General features: G+C 38.9%; 1 protein-coding gene across 10 annotated transcripts in view; it reads left to right on the top strand.

The window, feature by feature from the left end:
* The window catches only part of RYR2 (ryanodine receptor 2), an 820,811-nt gene that overhangs the window by 757,959 nt on the left and 42,591 nt on the right, over nucleotides 1-20,261 (top strand). For all 10 annotated transcript variants that reach the window (XM_086382784.1, XM_086382783.1, XM_086382782.1 and 7 more), the window contains 8 exons: nucleotides 1,783-3,080; nucleotides 3,880-3,947; nucleotides 6,636-6,783; nucleotides 10,445-10,531; nucleotides 11,298-11,516; nucleotides 12,980-13,110; nucleotides 14,874-14,916; nucleotides 17,803-17,936. In XM_086382784.1, coding sequence (XP_086238910.1) covers nucleotides 1,783-3,080; nucleotides 3,880-3,947; nucleotides 6,636-6,783; nucleotides 10,445-10,531; nucleotides 11,298-11,516; nucleotides 12,980-13,110; nucleotides 14,874-14,916; nucleotides 17,803-17,936 — 2,128 coding nt within the window. The remainder of the gene's footprint in view (nucleotides 1-1,782; nucleotides 3,081-3,879; nucleotides 3,948-6,635; nucleotides 6,784-10,444; nucleotides 10,532-11,297; nucleotides 11,517-12,979; nucleotides 13,111-14,873; nucleotides 14,917-17,802; nucleotides 17,937-20,261) is intronic.

The raw sequence follows: 20,261 nt of genomic DNA, 5'->3' as shown, positions 1-20,261 counted from the left end.
CTCTATGAGACGGAGCTCAGAACAGCTTCTGCGAGCATTCTGTGAAACCATGTGAATGTGACCAGAGCCACTATAGAATGTTTGCTATTATGTTCCCTATCCTTTTTTTCTTAAGTCCTTCTAATTTCTCTCTCTCACTTAGTCTGCCCTGCATTAGCTAATTAAGGTAGTAGACACACCTTGCTCTAGGACTTTAAAGATGCAGTGTTTGCTTGAAACCCTTAGTTGGCAGCCACTCTGTATTCTCCAACCACAGATCCTTTTCCCAGGACCTCAATTCAAGTTTTAGTCTAAATAGTAGCAACACAGACATAATAACTGAAGGAATAATGAATTAAAATTAACCTCGTTTAAGTACTTTTTCATCTGAATACCAGGTTTGTGAATTGGATAGTATCATTATCACTCTTTTGCAAATAGTGCAGAGAGGCTAAGAAATCTGCCCAGGTTGCTGTGCCAGCAGATGGTGGGATCTGGATTCAAACCCCAACAGCATGGCTCCTGAGCCAATGCCTTTTTTTTTTTTGGCTGTACTAGGTCTTCATTGCTGCCTGTGAGCTTTCTCTAATTGGGGTGAGTGGGGGCTACTCTCGAGTTGAAGGGCTCAGGCTTCTCATTGTGGGGGCTTCTCTCATTGCCGAGCATGGGCTTTAGGTGTACCACTTCAGTAACTGTGGCCTATGGGCTTAGCTGCCCCAAGGCATGTGGGGTCTTCTGGGCCAGGGATCAAACCCGTGTTCCCTTCATTAGCAGGCAGAATCTTAACCACTGGACCACCAGGAAAGCCCTTGGGCCCATGCTCTTAACTCTGGTGTTTACTGCCTCACAGATGAACTCCACAAACCCATCATCATGTATCTTTATTCTGATACCCGTCTTTGTGTTACATATCACATTCTGTTCAAGGAATGATGACTCTATAATTTAGGGTAATATCTCATTTTCTCAGGCTTATTCATAATATGCCATTTTCTAGCTATAAACATTCTGAACTATGAAGAAATGTAAGGAGATCGTTTACATTTTACATCAGAAAGAACATCTAATTTGCCCTCAGTGGTTCCGTTTGAAGTCCTGGCCCTAGCTCTCAATAATCATTTTACAGCATACAATTTAATTTAACCTTGCTAAACACAGTTTCCTCAATAGTAAAATCATAATTAATAATAAAAACTACCTGTCTCACAGGTATTTTCAGGTATGAACATGAAATTAGGTGTAATGTCTGTGAGCAGTGATTTTTTTATCCCCAAAGGGCTAGGCAAACACTCATTTTTATTATTAATATGAGACTGGATTTCTGTTTCAGGCTTTTGGATAATATAAACGTCTGCCTTTTTTCTTTTTTTTAAAAAATCCTAAAGTGTGTTGCTTCTAGGATCAATTAAAGGGAAAAAATGTCAGCCTTTCATCACATATTGTTTACATGCATTAGTCTAATTACTTTGTAAATATGCTTTTGCATGTGTTCATGTAATCACTTTCTAAAATTAGAGTTTACAAGTAATTATCCATCTTTTCCTTCACACATTGGAAGAGAAAAGAGCTATCTTTGATTCAGGTGTCATATAAGATTTATATTGTTATTTTCTCTATAGGCACTTTTATTTAAGACATTTTAAGATGTTTACTATTTATCTGCTCAAGTTAGAAGCAACTTACTCAGTTGGACCAGGGTACAACAACTGAGCACACACTCAACGTACATTGGCTCCTATCTGCCATCGACACTGGTTTTATTGGGAATGTTCATTTTGAGCCAATGCAATTCTTTATCCCCAGGCAATGTTGTTAATGGCACCATTGGCAAACAGATGGTTGATATGCTCGTGGAATCTTCCAACAACGTGGAGATGATTCTCAAGTTTTTTGACATGTTCTTAAAGCTCAAGGACTTGACATCTTCTGATACTTTCAAAGAGTATGACCCCGATGGTAAGGGAGTTATTTCCAAGAGGGACTTTCACAAAGCCATGGAGAGCCATAAACACTACACCCAGTCCGAGACTGAGTTTCTCCTGTCCTGTGCAGAGACAGATGAAAATGAAACCCTGGACTATGAAGAATTTGTCAAACGGTTCCACGAGCCTGCCAAGGACATTGGCTTCAATGTGGCAGTGCTTCTGACAAATCTCTCCGAACACATGCCCAATGACACCCGGCTGCAGACTTTCCTGGAATTGGCCGAGAGCGTGCTCAATTACTTCCAGCCCTTCCTGGGCCGCATCGAGATCATGGGCAGTGCCAAGCGCATCGAGAGGGTGTATTTTGAAATCAGTGAGTCCAGCCGAACCCAGTGGGAAAAGCCCCAGGTCAAGGAATCCAAAAGGCAATTTATATTTGACGTGGTCAATGAAGGAGGGGAGAAAGAGAAGATGGAGCTCTTCGTGAACTTCTGCGAGGATACCATCTTTGAGATGCAGCTGGCGGCTCAGATATCAGAGTCAGATCTGAATGAGAGGTCAGCGAATAAAGAGGAGAGTGAGAAGGAGAAGCCGGAGGAGCAGGGTCCAAGGATGGGTTTCTTTTCCATCATGACGGTCAAGTCCGCCCTGTTTGCCCTCAGGTACAATATCTTGACCCTTATGCGGATGCTCAGCCTGAAAAGCTTGAAGAAGCAGATGAAGAAGGTGAAGAAGATGACAGTGAAGGACATGATCACAGCCTTCTTTACATCCTACTGGAGTATTTTGATGAGCCTCCTGCACTTTGTAGCCAGCGTTTTCAGAGGCTTCTCTCGCATCATCGGCAGCCTCCTGCTGGGAGGAAGCCTGGTCGAAGGTGCGAAGAAGATCAAAGTGGCGGAGCTCTTGGCCAACATGCCAGACCCCACACAAGATGAGGTTCGAGGAGACGGGGAGGAGGGGGAGAGGAAAACCCTGGAAGGGGCCCTGCCCTCTGAAGACCTGACGGACTTGAAGGAACTGTCAGAGGAGAGTGACCTGCTTTCTGATATCTTTGGCTTGGACCTGAAGCGAGAAGGAGGGCAGTACAAACTGATTCCTCACAATCCCAATGCTGGCCTGAGTGACCTCATGAGCAACCCCGTCCCCATCCCAGAGGTGCAAGAAAAGTTCCAGGTAACTTACCTCCAATCACAGCAGCTCTCTGGACTTCAGGTGGGCATGATAACTTGACATCAGCTGTTTTACTTGTGCCAGAGTGGTATTCAGTAGATGACTTGCCAAAGAGTAATGGCTTTTTAGTAGGCAGAGCCAGCCGGCTTTTTGAAGGTCCTTTACAAATTATTTCATTAAACTATGAAGGTACAAACTCTGGTACTCACTCTCAAGATATTAGGCAGTTGATCAATAATCATTCCATCCACAAATATTTTATGAGGATTGGCCATGTGTCTGGTCCCCCTGGGTATCATATGGAATTAAAAGAAATGTAAGATGTAATCATTGCTCTCAAGTTTCCTTAAAGAGTTTATTAGAAAGATAAACCACTCATGAAAAAAATTAGAAAATCATTAAGTGGTAAGTAGCATAGGCCGCAGACTGTGGAGATTACGTGAGAAAATGGAAAGCTCAGTATGGCTTGGAGTAGCTGGTTGAGACTGAAGAAGTGGGACTTATGTTGGTTTGGAGGATGAGTAAGATTTGAGTAGGTGAATAAGGGAAAGAAGGTAGTTGTGAAATAAGTGGGAAGGAGCTTAGAAAGTTGGTGCTCCCTGCTGGCCTGGCAGGTGAGTGTGGGGAAGGGGAAATGCATGAACCAGCAGAAGGAAGGGCTCACGTGGCAGTTTTATCCCCTCGATTGAGGCAGGAGGGCAACATTTATAGGTTACAATTTGACACAGGGTCACAGAGCTTCCTGAACTCATTCAAAAGTGATGTGTTATCCCGCTTCTCTTTTCCCATGGACTCATCCAAGGAGCAGAAGGCAAAAGAAGAAGAAAAGGAAGAAAAAGAAGAAAGCAAATCCGAACCCGAGAAAGCTGAGTACGTGTCATTTCTGTGCCCTTTGCTTTGTGTCAGTGTCTTTCACACATCCTCTCCGTTCGGGGATGCAGTGGAGAGAATCTCAGGTTGCAAGGTGACACCTGTCATCTCAGTGGAAGGCCTCATCCTCAGTGGGTGGGGATCAGTGTAAACACCTACCTGGAGGGGTGTGGGGGGCACTCCTGTCTCTTTCTGGTTCCATGAGGATTTTGTTTGTGTGTTTCTCAGCAGTAACGACTTTATGATTCCATGTGATATTCTCTGCAAGATGACTGTTGCAGTTTTTTTTAATTGAGCCTCTATTCTGTCCTTGTAAAGAAGGGAGGGGACAGGCATTCTGAATGCCATCGCATAGACTCTTAGGGAGTGGTGGTGCTCAACACACTGTCCCAGGGCCACCTGCTGAAGAACCACCTGGAGAGTCTGTTAAAGACACAGTTTCTTGGGCCCCTGCACAGGTTCTGAGTCAGCAGGGCTGGTGTGGAGCTTAGGAAGCTTCGTTTTCACCTACAGTCTTGGTGCTATGGAGAGCACAGTTATAAATGCATTACTAAGACATAAAGAGCTGCATATGAAACAATGAAAATGTGTAATTTCCTATAAAACTGGCTTCCTGTTAACAATGGAAACCTACATCATTCCCCAAGTTTGCACAGTTTTATATGCATATTTTTAAAATTAGGGAAAGCAAATTTTTAACTGCATAAGTACCACTGTTCTTGCATGGCACTTTATTTTTCTCCTCTTTTCTGTTATTTTCTTTGGCCTGTTTTCATTGTCTGTTTTTTCCCCCCTAGATTAGACAAATGTTGGTTTAGAATTGTGTTAATTTAGTTATACCTATAAAATTAAAATAATATTAAAGTGAATAATTCAGAAATAATTCTTGTTTCTAATCTTTTCATGGGGAAACAGTTTTATTCAACTTTTTCACATGCATGCTTGACATTACTAGAGTTAACCTTTTGAGTAATTTAACACTTTTGCAGGGAAAATCATATTTTTTAATTTCTAAGATATTTGAGAAAATTTAGAAGCGTTTTAAGCCCTAACAGCTAGTCATTGTTAAGGACTGAACGTTAAAATCAGAATTTAAAAACAAGGTATGTTGAAAAGTCACAGCCAAAAAAAGTCATCATTATTATTCTCTTTTCAGTTAAATATTTTATCATACACTTTGAAAGGAATATGCAATATATAGACACAAAGATACTTGAAGCCTGTAAAATTTTCAAACTCATACAAAAGAGAGAATGTATAAATGGCTGTTATAATGTACAGCCATAAACCCATCACCTAGTTTTAATACGGGCTTCCCTGGTAACTCAGCTGGTGAAGAATCTGCCTGCAATGTAGGAGACCCTGGTTCAGTTGCTGGGTTGGGAAGATCCTCTGGAAAAGAGAATGGCTACCCACTCCAGTATTCTGGTCTGGAGAATTCCATGGACTATATTATTCCATGGCATCGCAAAGCGTTGGACACAGCTGAGCGACTTTCACTTTAGTTCTAATAATTATTATCATTTTGCTAACCTTGTTGCATGTAGGTTTTCTTCTGCCAACCATCCCCACCACACACACACACACACACACACACATTGTGGGGCCTTCTGTGGGACAAGTTGTTTTAAAGACAATACTAGTCACCATGTCATTTCACCTGTAAGTACCTTGTATACATTACTAATTTATATAACTTGTATACTAATTACTAAGTTATTACTAATTTGAACAGCTAAAGACTGTTTAAAGAACCATATTTATCATTCTATTTACACTAAACAAAATTTGCAATTCTTTAAATACTGTCTAATAGCTGCTAAATATTAAGCTTCAAGCTTCCTTTATTGTCTCAAAGGTGTATTTTTACCATTGGTTCGTTTGAATTAGGCCTCATTTGAGGGTCACTGTTGTCTATTCTTCACAGTCGGAGCCATTCATTGTCACCGGTCTTGCACTGTTGGGTCAGTTGTAAAAATGGCCACGTAAAGGACTATAACAATGAAACACACACAAACATAACAGAGCTTGACAGTCATTTCAGTGGCGACTCTTAAGTGTTAAAAATAATGTTGGAAAAGCCTCATATGGGTTAAGTATGAGTTATGTTATGTGGTTTACATATATATGATTACATATGTACATAAATACATCTCCATGAAGGCTTGGTATTTTGTACCCGGAGAGGTTTAGGTATCAAATTTCAGTGCTCCCAATTCCATTATTGTCTGCAGAATTAACATATTGACATTGTCTATATCTGTCAACAACCAAATGCATATGCCTCTGATTTTAAATCCTGATAGCTAGTCAGTGTTAGAGACTGAACATTAAAATCAGAATTGAAAAATAAGGTATGTTGAAAGTCACAACCGAAAGAAAGTCTCCATTATTCCTTTTTCAGTTAACTATTTCATTGTACACTTGGAAAGCAATATGCTGGGTAGAGATACAAAGAAAATTGAAGCCTGTAAGATGTCCTATAGAGTGGAACTTCACAGAGTTATCAATATACAGGAGGCTATGATAAGCCAGAAATTCTACCCCTAATTCTAAAATTAGAAGAGGTATCAGTTATTTAAACTGATACTATGATTTGAATACTTGTATGTTTATATATTTTGGCATAAAACTTGTTCAGTTCTTTGGTGTCTGGGTGGTTTATATTTCACTCATTTGCATTCATAGAGGAGAAGACGGAGAAAAAGAAGAAAAAGCCAAAGAAGACAAGGGTAAACAAAAACTGAGGCAGCTCCACACACACAGATATGGAGAGCCAGAAGTTCCTGAGTCAGCATTCTGGAAGAAAATCATAGCCTATCAACAGAAACTTCTAGTAAGATGTTTTAGAATGAGTATTATTTTTGATACATTGTAAGACCATAATCATTCGGGTGCAGTAAATACCCACTGACCTTCCCTCGGGTGGTAATCAGGGAACCCAGTCAGCCCTGAACGTATATTGTGTTTGCTCATCTTAGTGTTTATATGTTAAAATCAGTGTCTTGGTCCATGGCTCCCTATTGTCAAACCCATAATCTCTGCACACATTCACATGACCCGAGACCACGTGACTTAGTGACTGCCAGCATCTTCCCAAAAGGACATTTTAAGGGTAAGTTAATTAACATACCCCAAGGCTCCCTCTTTGCAGGACACTATGTAAGGCTCTGCAATACATGATAGCAAAACAGATCTTCTAGGGGACAGGTAATTCATCTTGATGTTTCAGAGTGGGGTTAGTCAATCTTTCTTGAATTGCCCTTTTATTAAAAATCCAGTTATAAAAATATTAATGCAGTGAGCCAACTCTCCAATGATAAGATGATCTATTCAAAATTATTCTTAAAATGGAAATAAGTAAAAAAGTGAAAGAAGAGGGAGAAGATAGTTCTTTATGTAGTATCCTAAACATTTTCAGAAATGTTCCTTTAGTTAATAAAATATCTGCTTATATGTGGAAAAAAAATAAAGAAGATGTAGTTCTCTATTCCTATTCATACAGGATGGAATTGTTAAAAATTTTGTCTAAAAGACCTTTTATATGAGTATGTATGTATATGTGTATAAATATTATATATTTATATCATATAAATAGGAAAAGATTGGGAGATGAATGTCTCAAATAAACCTACATGAGGTACTGACCAAAAATGTCAGACCTAGAAATTAAGAACAACACTCCATAATAAAGCCATTTGAAAGGCAAAATCATTTAACCTTTGAGGAAAAAAAAAAGACCAAAAACTCATATAGTATAGAACTTCACCTATAAGGAAAATGGATTGTTCTCAGTCATGATATATTCTAACTGCTTGTACATAAATGTTTATATATATGACATATTTTAAATAATTTACAGGCAATGGCACCCCACTCCAGTACTCTTGCCTGGAAAATCCCATGGACGGAGGAGCCTGGTAGGCTGCAGTCCATGGGGTTGCGAAGAGTCGGACACGACTGAGCGACTTCACTTTCGCTTTTCACTTTTCAGCATTGGAGAAGGAAATGGCAACCCACTCCAGTGTTCTTGCCTGGAGAATCCCAGAGATGGGGAAGCCTGGTGGGCTTCCGTCTATGGGGTCACACAGAGTCGGACACGACTGAAGTGACTTAGCAGCAGCAGCAGCATGCTTTCTTAAACTACATTGTATGTTTCCTGTATTATTTAATAAAGAGTAGACAGAATGCAAATGTTTTTGAGGTAACTCTGGATAATCCGTGGTTTGGTTTGTTGTCACAGTGGCCATGGCTGCCCGTGTGGTCTGGCTAGGGTGTGAGGTTGTACAGGCGCTGTGATAAGCTGTAGCAGCCCCAGTGGGTTCCTGAAGAGTCTGTGTAACCACAGTTGAACAAAGCAAGTAATGTAGGTTTTTTCCCCCATCCTTCTGTCCCAGAGGTGCCTTCTTTTCTGTTTTTCTTTGCACCATCACTTTCTTTGCACACCTGTTTGCATGCACAAGCCTAATCATGGCCACAGTCAGGTGCCACAGTGCCTCTCATGATGCCAGTCTTTGTGACCTCCCAGCTCAGATAACCAAAGTCACTAACCCAGCCCGTATAACCCAGTCCTACCTTCTAAGGAGAACCAGTGTGACTGACCCAGTTTGGATGCAGTGGCCAAGTTTGGTCCTATAAATGGTGGCAGAACAGTTAGGATCATATGTTGGGAGATGACACCATCCAAGTCGGGTGTGTCTGTGGAGAGGGATAACTAATGAAGTATCATTCTGATTTGGCCTTATAATGCTAAAGCCCCTGATATATCCAGATAGATACTTTCTAGTCATCTTGTGGAGAAGGCAATGGCACCCCACTCCATTACTCTTACCTGGAAAATCCCATGGATGGAGGAGCCTGGTAGGCTGCAGTCCATGGGATCACGAAGAGTCGGACACGACTGAATGACTTCACTTTCACTTTTCATTTTCATGCATTGGAGAAGGAAATGGCAACCCACTCCAGTGTTCTTGCCTGGAGAATCCCAGGGACAGGGGAGCCTGGTGGGCTGCCATCTATGGGGTCGCACAGAGTCAGACACAACTGAAGCAACTTAGCAACAGCAGCAGTCATCTTGCACTTAATATTAAAACAAATTCTTGGTATGTCCCCAAATCTTTTCACTTAAACCCACTTCTGGTCCAATCAGTGTTTTTTACTTTTCCCCCATAGCTTAATAAATGACACCAAGCATTTACTTACTTGCTCAGACCCCAGGATACAGAAGTTACCATCTCTTGAGTCCTTTCCTTTTTCCTACCTCAGATAAATCCAAGAATAATTCTCAGCTCTCTCTTTCAAATATATCCAGAATTTTCCTGGTTCTTAACATTTCCACAGCCACCACTGGTTCAAACCACCACCACCAACATCCTCTTTCTGCATCCTGCAGTAACTTTCTAACTGGTCCCCTGCCTTCCATGCCTCCAGTCTACTTTATACACAGTAGCTGGAATCATCTTTCCAAATCATTATCTGATCACATCAAGCCCTCTTCAGCTCCTTCAAGAGCTTGCCATCTCATTTACAGTAAAATAGTAATTCCAGGTATAATAATAAAATTAATGATTACCTTCCTCTGTAGTAACTTATCTAATCCTCATAACAAACTTATGAAACAGATTTTGTTGTTATCCCCACTTTACAAATAAGAAAAGTGATGCTTACAAGAGTGATTAAGTCTCTTGTCCACATCCTGCAGTGAGGAAGTGGTGGGGTCAGGCTTCATACCCAGGGAGTATGGTCCCAGCAATCAGACACTGAACCACTGCACTGTAAGAAGCAACACTTTTTCTCTTTTTAACATTTCTTTTGTGTTTATTGAGATACACCTTACAAGCAACAGTTAAGTCTACAGACTTCAATTGTACAGCTCAGCTGGATAAATGTTTACACACATAACATCTGTGTAGTGACCGTTATCCACAGCCCAAAGCACAGACTTTTTATCAAAGGCCTACAGAACGATGTCCCCTTCTAACCTCTCTGACCTCATTCCTTCCCATTCTCTCTTCTTCTCACTGTGGTACCTTCTGACTATCCATCAAACACACCAGCATCACTCAGAATTCAAGACCTTTGCTCTCCGAGGTCTTTCTATGATGTTCCCTTCCCACAGATGTTCACTTGATTATTTCCCTGTGGCATCTAGGCCTCAGCTCAAATGTCACCTCCCAGGAACCTTCCCTGACCACCCATCCAGATAGTACCCCCTTCCCTAAGTCCTTAGTCTGGTGGATTTTTCTTCATAGCATTTACCATTCCCTGAAGTTAGGCTATTTTTCATCTGTGAGTGTGCTTCTTTATTATCTGTCTACTCCATGATGGTTTAAGTTTGCTTATTCACTATTATGTTGACAGCACCAAATATGGGACTTAATAAATGGTAGCCCGTCAAGAAATAGTTTTTGGTAAATGTATGAATGCTTTATTTCAATTGCTTGCAAATTTCAAATCTCTTGATTCAATGACCTTTTAATAATTTTTTTCACCTTCAGAACTATTTTGCTCGCAACTTCTACAACATGAGAATGTTAGCCTTATTTGTCGCATTTGCGATCAATTTCATCTTGCTCTTTTATAAGGTACGTATGCCTTAGTCTTTTAATAACCAATATGAAACTACAAATAGACTGAATTGAATGTAATGATTTGACAGATCCACTAGTAAGCACATGAACACCTTTTCTGAAATGTATTTTGATGAAAGAGAAAACCTGAATCTCAGGCACATCGCTGACTGTCTAGGACAGCAAGACTAGATTAGCTCCTTAGCACTGAGAAATGCCCCCACTGAAGAATATGGGATTTTAGAGGGTTTGCCCACAGTACTTATAGCCAGATTTGGCTGGATATGTCACATGTATGAATGTGTCACATGTATCTTGGTATGGCATACCTGTATTCCATTAAATTCTTTTGATCATTGACAAGACAGCTTAGCCATATAATTTTCCCCTGCATGCATTTTAACCCTGGTAACTGGTTAGACTAGAGGGAATTTTTAAAATATGATCATTATTTGCCATTTTTTTCTATTGAATTTTAGTTGATTTACAATGTTGTCTAAGTTTCAGTTTTTGGCAAAGTGATTCATTTATGTGTGTGTGTGTACACATATATTTTCTTTCTTAGATTCTTTTTCATTATAGGTTATTATAAGATATTGAATATAGTTCCCTGTGCTGGGTTTTTGAAAAGCTGTCTTTTCAGCCTATGCTTTTAGTCTTTTCATCATGCAGTGGCTTCGCATCCAGCTATTTGCTGATAAGGCTGAGTTTCCATTGTTTCTTGTTTACCCTGATCTCTTAGAGAAAATGAACTGACTGTTCTCTAAATGGTTTGAATCAGGTCTCCACTTCTTCTGTGGTTGAAGGAAAGGAACTACCCACTCGCAGTTCAAGTGAAAATGCCAGAGTTAGCAGCTTGGACAGCAGCTCGCCTAGAATCATCGCAGTGCACTATGTGCTGGAGGAGAGCAGTGGCTACATGGAGCCCACACTGCGGATATTAGCCATTCTGCACACGGTCATCTCTTTCTTCTGTATCATTGGATACTACTGCTTGAAAGTAAGATAGTAAGCCACCAAGGAACTTGTGTGTGTCTGCGTGCATGCATGCTGTTCTGGGGCAGCAGATTCTGAGATGAAAACTGCAGACACATAGTTTCTTAGGGACTGTTCCATCAACACCTGAGGGGCAAAGGGAAGAAGCAGCATGGGGAAGACAGAGCAGTGGGGCTACAGTACAGACCCAACAGGGCATGTCACAGCCTCTGTTCTGAAGCTGAGACACCCCTTCAGGGTGGTCCTGGGCTGGGGTCATTGGAGCCTGGCCTTTAGAGCTCTGTGTTGACCAGTTATTGGCTACAGGCTGCCCTGGGAAGGGGATGTAGCTGTCACATTGAATTTTTTTTTTTTCCCCACAGTAATTATTCACATATGGAAAATTTCACCTATAACTTGACAGCACAGCAGTGACCAACCCACTATGTAACTAGCAATGTTCAGTGTAGTAAAAATTCTAGAAATAGATCATATTTGACCTCCGAGTCGTTTCAGTTATTCTGCTACTAGGCACATATTTCTCACCATCCTTGGCAGAAATGCTTCACAGTTTGTCACACATCACCCAGAAAACAGTGTAGCTTCATTCCTAGACCCTTTAAGGGAGTGGTATAGTTTGGTGAATAGAACTCAAGGTTGTCTCTCCAAGTGCTCAGAGCTTCAAACCTTTGCAAACCTCTTTTATTTTTTCCTAACATGGCACTGTTATGCTGCAGGGCTTTTGTTTCACTGTTCCCTGCTTCCGATTGGGAAACTTATACAAGAGTTTTGAAAAACTAGGGTCTGGAGTAAATGATCAGAATGTAAAGTTTTCTTCAGAAATACCTGTTCCTCCCTTTCCTTCCCTTGTTTTATGAGAGGGAAGGGGGGTGTTCTTAGGTACTTCCACAATATTTGCATCTTTTTTGCATCTGTGTCTTGTGTAAACTCTGGGCATATGAAAAGAGTGTCAGTAAATTCTGGAGACATTTTGGCAAATTGACAAACATTTTTGCTGATGTTGAAATTAAAATTTATTTCAAAATAGCATATATAGGCATGCTGAACAGGCAGTTATTAAAAAGATTTTTCAAAGTTCTAAAAATTTTTAAAAGTATGCATTTTGGAACATTATAACAGTGCTTTCTTTTATTACATCTCTATATATATAGTATATGCAAAAGAAAAGAAATTTTATATAATCTTTTTCTCAATACTTAAAATTTATTTCATTAATGCAAATTATCTATGAACCTCTCTGTGTTTAAAAGCATATGCATACATATACCTGCACTATCTTCTGTTTTTCTAAAACCTCTAGATGCCTCTTTCTGCCTAAACATGGCTGGTTCGTATTCACTCATTGTTTACTTTCCTGGAAGTAACATGGGAAATATTTCTTTCCAGAAGCTGTTTTGTATAGATAGTGACCACAAGAGATGCCGGTTAATGTAAACTAATTTTAACATGTTTATTTTTCAAATGTAGGTCCCACTGGTTATTTTTAAGCGAGAGAAGGAAGTAGCTCGAAAATTGGAATTTGATGGGCTTTATATTACAGAACAGCCTTCAGAAGATGATATTAAAGGCCAGTGGGATAGACTCGTAATCAACACACAGTGAGTAAAGAATTAGATGAGACATTTCTGTGCTCAGAAAATTTCAGGATGTAAAATACTTGGCCAGAGTTCCTGCAGATTTGTCAAAAGTTTAGCAGAAGTGAGTAATAGTTATATATTCAGCCAAGAAAATCAAATGACTGAGCTCCATCATCCTCTTAATGGATGCCATCAATTTTTGCCCTCTGTGTTCTGATTTCCTCCATCAAAAATGGCTTTAGGTCCATTTCCACGGCAGTAATGGAACTTAACGTCCATTACTCAGTGTTCAGGGAAGTGTGTATACAACCTGCAATGCACGGTTATCTCACAGAAAAGCATAGAGGAAGCCAAAAGTATTCATTAAGGAAAGGGTTGTAGCATTAAAGGCAAAAATATTGAATTTCACATGTTTAATCTAAGTTGGAAATTTTTAATTGGTATCATCCAGCAGTCTGGCATATACCTAGCTAAGCATTATGACATGTAAAATATGACAGAAAAATAAATGCTTTTTCTGTGTACTAATTATTTAGCCTTACAAGATCAAAATCCAAATGACTAGCTGTTGCTTCAGATATAAATCCATCATTGAAGTCTAATTTACATTATTAGAGGTATTAATGATACAATATTTTCTAGTCGTTGTACTACTTTAATGAAATAAATTCTTTTTAATTGTAATTAGTTTTTTTATTCTTAAAAAGTTATGATTTCTAGTAAGTTCAAATGGGGATGATTTACATGTGTGTTATTAACATCTGAAGGGCAACCCTGTAGCTCAGATGGTAAAGAATCTGTCTGCAATGGAGGAGACCCGGGTTCTATCCCTTGGTTGGGAAGATCCTCTGGAGAAGGAAATGGCAACCCACCCCAGTATTCCAGTATTCTTCTTGCCTGGAGAATCCCATGGACTGAGGAGCCTGGTGGGCTACAGTCAATGGGGTTGCAAGGAGTCGGACACGACTGAGCGACCCGCCATAGCACATAGCCATATAAACATTTACTCTAAATGCTCAATATTTTGTTTGAAAGTGAAGATTTTGTTTGAAAGTGAAGTCACTCAGTCGTGTCTGACTCCTTGCAACTCCGTGGACTGTAGCTCACCAGGCTCCTCAGTCCATGGGATTCTCCAGGCAAGAATTCTGGAGTGGGTTGCCATTTCCTTCTCCAGGGGATCTTCCCAACCCAGGGATCGAAACCGGGTCTCCCACATTGCAGGCAGACGCTTTAACCTCTGAGCTACCAGGGAAGCCCAATATTTTGTTCAGCAACTCTATTTATTAATACTAAATCCAATCAAGTCTGTCCCCTTAGGTGAATTCTTAAGATGCCAGGATCATGTGATGATAATATGCTCAGTTTCCTTGAGTTTTCTCAAGGTGGGAATGAGTTTTTTTTTAAAACTTCATAGGAGAAACAAGGACAGATTTTTAGATACTTTAATTTTTAAAGACAATTGACAAAGAAATGTATATATTGACATATTGTACATAAATAAAAATATAACTCCTTATTAATAAACATGTTCATATTTTTATCCATAACAATATTAGTCCATATGTTTTGTGATTTACATGGATATATTAACATTTTAAATAATATTTAATATTCTTATAGAAAATTTATAGAATAAGATGGGAAAAATGCATTGTAATTTCTGTGAATGAAAGAACATGTTTACATATTATTTTTAGGATTTTGTTTATTCCAAACAATATATTGTTATTTATCATTTTTTTAAATGATACTATATTTTACTTCTGTGCTTTTATATCTTTTAGGTCATTTCCCAACAACTACTGGGACAAATTTGTTAAAAGAAAGGTAATACTACTTAGAGCACTTTACATTTTCTATTTTTTCCTAAAGTGTAATTCAGATTTGAATTTGCTGTGGCTCATATGTAGAATGAGATATTGAGGTATGCTTTATCTGTCAATGTCATTTCAAAATGGAAATAGGATTGAATATGAGTTTCAAAAATTTCATAAGAAATCCATACTCTGCAGCTAAAAATTAAATAAGCATTGCTCATCCACCCATCCTCTGACTCAGGTGATTAAACAGTGCTCAGCCTGTACATTAAAAAGAACTGGTAAGAATTTTCTCTGAGATTGGGTACCTGACTGAAGGTTCTTTTCTGATAAGACAGCTAAGTTACCAGGGCTAGAATCCTGCCTTACAATAAAGAAGTAAAGTTGTATAACAACAGACAACTACATTTTGTATTACTTTATATAAACTTCAAAGACCTTTTTTTTTGATAGTTTTTTTCTTCTGATGCACACTGCGTCATAGGATGGTGGGAAGAAGACAGATAGTTAAGACCGTCAGCTCTGATTTTGAGAGTCAAGGATTATCTATGCTCTTCCTACCACACATTATTTAATGTAGATCACTTTTTAAAGAAAATATAACAAGGCATACACAGTACTTGTACATTGTAAAATACAGTAAACATTATTTTGCAGCTCCTTCTTATTCCTTGAACCCTCCAGTTGCCAAGCTGAATCAATTCATGCCATGTACCATAATGAGCTGTAGCTCCAGGGTATATATATGGTCTGAGGTAGAAGGGCCACAAATATCCGCTGAATGGAGTGATCTTTTCCCCCTTTGATTCCACCAGTTTAGTGGGACTCAGAGGGTGGTTGGTGATGAGGAGCTGCAAATTTTTTGTTACCAGTCTGAGGGGAGAAAGAGAGTTTGCCAAGAATTTAAATCAAGTACATCATTTAAAATGAAGCACATTAAAGAAAACAGAACAACACAAAAACCCCTCAAGACTTTCTAGTTGGAAGGACCAGAATGTTTGCTGATTTTCATTTTGGTGCAAGTTTTTTGTCTCCTAGTGACCGCAAAGTAGTAGCATTGCACTAATGCAGATGAGTCATCCAAATTAGGCCAGAGCTTTGAAAGAATCATTTTTAAGTAACTTAAAATAGATGATTTGCCATACATCAACATGAACCCACCACAGGTTAAATTAAAAAAAAAGATTTGAATATTTTATTCATATTTGATTTGAATATTTTATTCATATTAATTATTTAATAATATAAAGAAGCAAAAGTTATCTCCAAAGGAAATGATATATCTAGAGTCAAATAAGTAGACAAATTGTAATTGTGGCTAAGACTCTTCATGGCGTTCCTGCTCTGGGGTCCAGTTTGTCCTCCTGGGTGAGAATATAACCCCTAAAGAACTCCCACTCAGATCAGCCCAGCCCCTTTTCAGTACTGTGAGAATAATGCAAAACAAATTGTTTTAATGAACCTAAATAGTATACATTCATAGGACTTTAAACGACCATTGCTCTTTTATGTTTATTTCACTTTACCTGTTTGTACACATTCCAAAAATGCTTATTTAAATTTCTGCTAATCCTTTCTTTCTGTTTATGTATTTTTCCATTACCTACTCTAATCTTTTAACATCCCCCCTCCTTTCCCTCTGGTTCCCAGTGCCTTTGCTTCTCCTAAATCCCTTTTCCTTGCTTTCTTTCCCTCTTTTGCTGCCAGTTCTCTCTCCTTCTGGATTTCTTTCATTATTTTGCTGTTGCCTCATTTTCACTGATGTGCAGGATCCTCCTGGTACATAAACCCTAGGCCAAGAGTTGCTATATAAGAGACAGAGGTACTGAGCTCACAGGTGATCTGTGAGCCCACGTCCAAGCATTGATTAAAAACCCAGTACTTGGGCAAAGCCAGGCAAATGTGACAGGACAGAGGGGCAAGGAAATCAAGGTGGGTTGCTAAGAAGTGATTCTAGAGATGGATAAAGCATCTATACCAGAATTAACTGAAGACCTGAGGATGTGACAAGGTTTCAGGTTCAGGTGGAGACCACAGAGGGAATACCAGCATGTCGTGACCATCCCAGTGGCGTGCTGTGCTCTATGCAGGAGACCTTTGCTGAGTCAGCCTTGCCTGGATGCTTCCTCATCCACTCTTTTGCCAAGCTGACCAACCCTGGGCATGTTACATTCTCTAAGATACAATTTCTTTGTCTGCAGAGCAGGATGCTAATAAGAGGAAACTTCCATATTGAAAGAGCCCCATGATGGAAAACAAGTCAAAATTCTTAGCATAATTCCCGACATAAAGTATGAATTTGGTAGAAGTTACCTTATTCCATTACCTCCCACCACTCCTTTACCCATTTCCTTCAACCCATCCTCTTCTATCTGCATACCTTCCTCTTGCCTTAGAAATCATGTTCTTCAGCTAGGTATTATTTAAAATGTTTTAAGTAGACTTGCCTGGCAGTCCAGTGCTTAGACCCCCACATTTCCAATGCAAGGGCACAAGTTTAGTCCCTAGTCGAGGAACTAAGATCCCACATGCTGTGCAGCATGCCCTAAATAAATAAATGCCCCATACATACATCAGTGTCTCTTTTGCTGTCTCGTACACAGGGTTATTGTTAGCATCTTTCTGATGGATTCATTTTGATATTTGGCAAAACTAATACAATTATGTAAAGTTTAAAAATAAAATAAAATTAAAATAAATAAATAAATAAATGCTGTTAAATTCACTTAGACCTTAACAATATGATCAGAGAACATGAGCTGTAAGTTAGATTTTTAAATGAACTTGAAAGTAAGACATGTATTATGTATTAAAATACTCTGATGTTTGTATGTGCGTACATAGATGAGACTACTTGATGGTGGAGGTCTGTAAAATGCTTTTATTATTGCCCCAGGTTATGGATAAATATGGAGAGTTCTATGGCCGAGACAGAATCAGCGAGTTACTCGGCATGGACAAAGCTGCCTTGGACTTCAGTGATGCCCGGGAAAAGAAGAAGCCAAAGAAAGACAGCTCCCTGTCAGCTGTGTGAGTGTTAATTCTGCTCTATTCAAGATGTAGGTAGAAAGGAGGAAAAATGAATACACTTCTGAATTTGCTAGTGCATTGATTTCCTTTCCTTCAGTGTCAGAAGAACAGAGAGATGAGCGAATCAGTACATATACAAAATCTGCTTTTGTACTTCTGAGCTCTGGAATCATTAGATATAATCTATAACTTCTGAACATGTCTTTTTTTGTTATTTATATAAAGCAAGACAAAAAGATTTATGTTCTTAATTTGATTTGCCTCTTTACCCCTAAATGTCACTTAAGTCAAAGTCAGAGGTACAAAAACATAATATTTGACTATGTTTTCTTAAAGCTTCCTATTTGAAAAGAAGTTAATTTTCTTATTTTGGAAAAAGGAGTAATATAGGCCTTTTATTAGAAATGTTCAAAGTTCATATCCTTTTATTATAATTGTTATATTTTATTTAAATAGCAAAGACTTGGTACCATGTCATCATACTATTACTTAGAAAGTTTACATTAAAATGAGGCACGCTTATATAGTATTTGCATGGAATGTTATGATATAACTAGGAGAATGTAAACTGGCTGACTTCACCAGAGACTGACTTTCACACACACGTGTAGTGTGAGTATGTGTATATATACATATATTTCTATTTTATGAATTTAATCAACTATAATCTGAAAAGAAATGTAAAGCCCACATGCTTTTAAAAAGTAATTTCTTATTGTAGTCACAACAATTTTAGAAAAAACAGTGGTTACCGTCCCTTATTTAGGTGTATTTAAGGTGTCAGTCAACTAGGTATGTGATGATTTCTTTGAAAACATAAATATTTAAGGTTCTGTAGAGCAGTGTTAGATTGTCTTAGATAAATATTTTAGTTAGCATTAAAAAAGACACTTTGGCTGACCTATCCTTTTGGTCATTTTTTTTTTCTCTCTGAAGCCTTGGTTAGAGCTAGTTGAGTCTTTAAAAATAACGTGAACCCAGTTGAAAAGTAGTTCAATAAGCAAATATGTAACAGAAATGATGAACTTAAGTTTAAAGTATTATCTGGTACTTTAAGAAAACAAATATGTTTCCTAAAGACCAAATCACTATATATAAGAAGAAACACAGTTGATAACCCTTAGGCATTAAGACCTTTATGTTAGAATATCATGTGAAACAAGGATAGTGGTGAAAAGTATGCTGAGTTTCCCACTAACATTTTCAGATCCCTGCTAAGCAAGGTAGAATTAAATAGTTTTACTGAATTATGCATTTTACATGGGCTTCCCTAGTGGCTCAGCTGGTAAAGAATCTGCCTGCAATGCGGGAGACCTGGGTTTGACCCCTGGGTTGGGAAGATCCCCTGGAGAAGGGAAAGGCTACCCACTCCAGTATTCTGGCCTAGAGAATTCCACGGACTATACAGTCCTTGGGGTCGCAAAGAGTCGGACACAACTGAGCAACTTTCACTTTCACTGAATTATGCATTTTTACATGGTCGTATTTGTGACTCTGGAAAATAAGTCTGAAAAAACAGAAAAGTTTAGACTACTGTTTTACTATGAACAGTTGTAAATTAGTGGAATTTTCCACTGTTTTACGTAGTAAATATTTGCAGGTTGACTGCTAGAAAAGTACCAATAAATTAATGTGGACTTTATTAATACCATTAAATAGGGATAATATAATTACAGTTTGCTAGTGAGTAACACACATTACTAGGAAAAAATTTACATGTAGTGTTCCTTTATTAAAGTGTTTAAAAAGATGGAGTTTTAAAAGATTATCTGGTTTCTATATGAATATTAATGTGAACATTTGCATACAAGGATGATTCATGTATCTACATGTGCATGTATTTATCAGTCAAATTTATAGGGCTTGGTATGTGCACATTTGGGCTTCTCTGGTGGCTCAATGGTAGAGAATCCACCTGCTAATGCAAGAGACATGGGTCCAATCCCTGGGTCAGGAAGATCCCCTGAAGAAGGAAGTGGCAACCCGCTCCAGAATTCTTGCCTGGGAAATTCCATGGACAGAGGAGCCTGGCGGGCTAGTCCATGAGGTAGCAAAAGAGTTGGAAATGACTTAGCGACTAAACAACAGCAGCGACAGATGTGCCCATTTAAATAGGTGGCTAACTTACCTCCTGGGGTAGAATGGCCTCCAACAGCCAGAAAGCCTGCATACTTCTTCACCATGTGTCTTCATGGAGTGAGAGTGGAGCTTATATCTCAGAGCTCTCCGGCTTCTAGTTTACCTCTGAACCAAGTCCTGTGGCTGGGGAGGCCGTGACTGGTCTAGATCAGCTGTGCTGCATCCCTGAGGGTGGAGTCAGCTCTG

This window comes from Bos grunniens, chromosome 28 (assembly GCF_055505025.1).
Source record: "Bos grunniens cultivar Pamir isolate PY7600 chromosome 28, Bosgru_T2T1.0, whole genome shotgun sequence".
Taxonomy (NCBI): Eukaryota; Metazoa; Chordata; class Mammalia; order Artiodactyla; family Bovidae; genus Bos; species Bos grunniens.
This window is presented reverse-complemented; position numbering and strand designations above follow the sequence as displayed.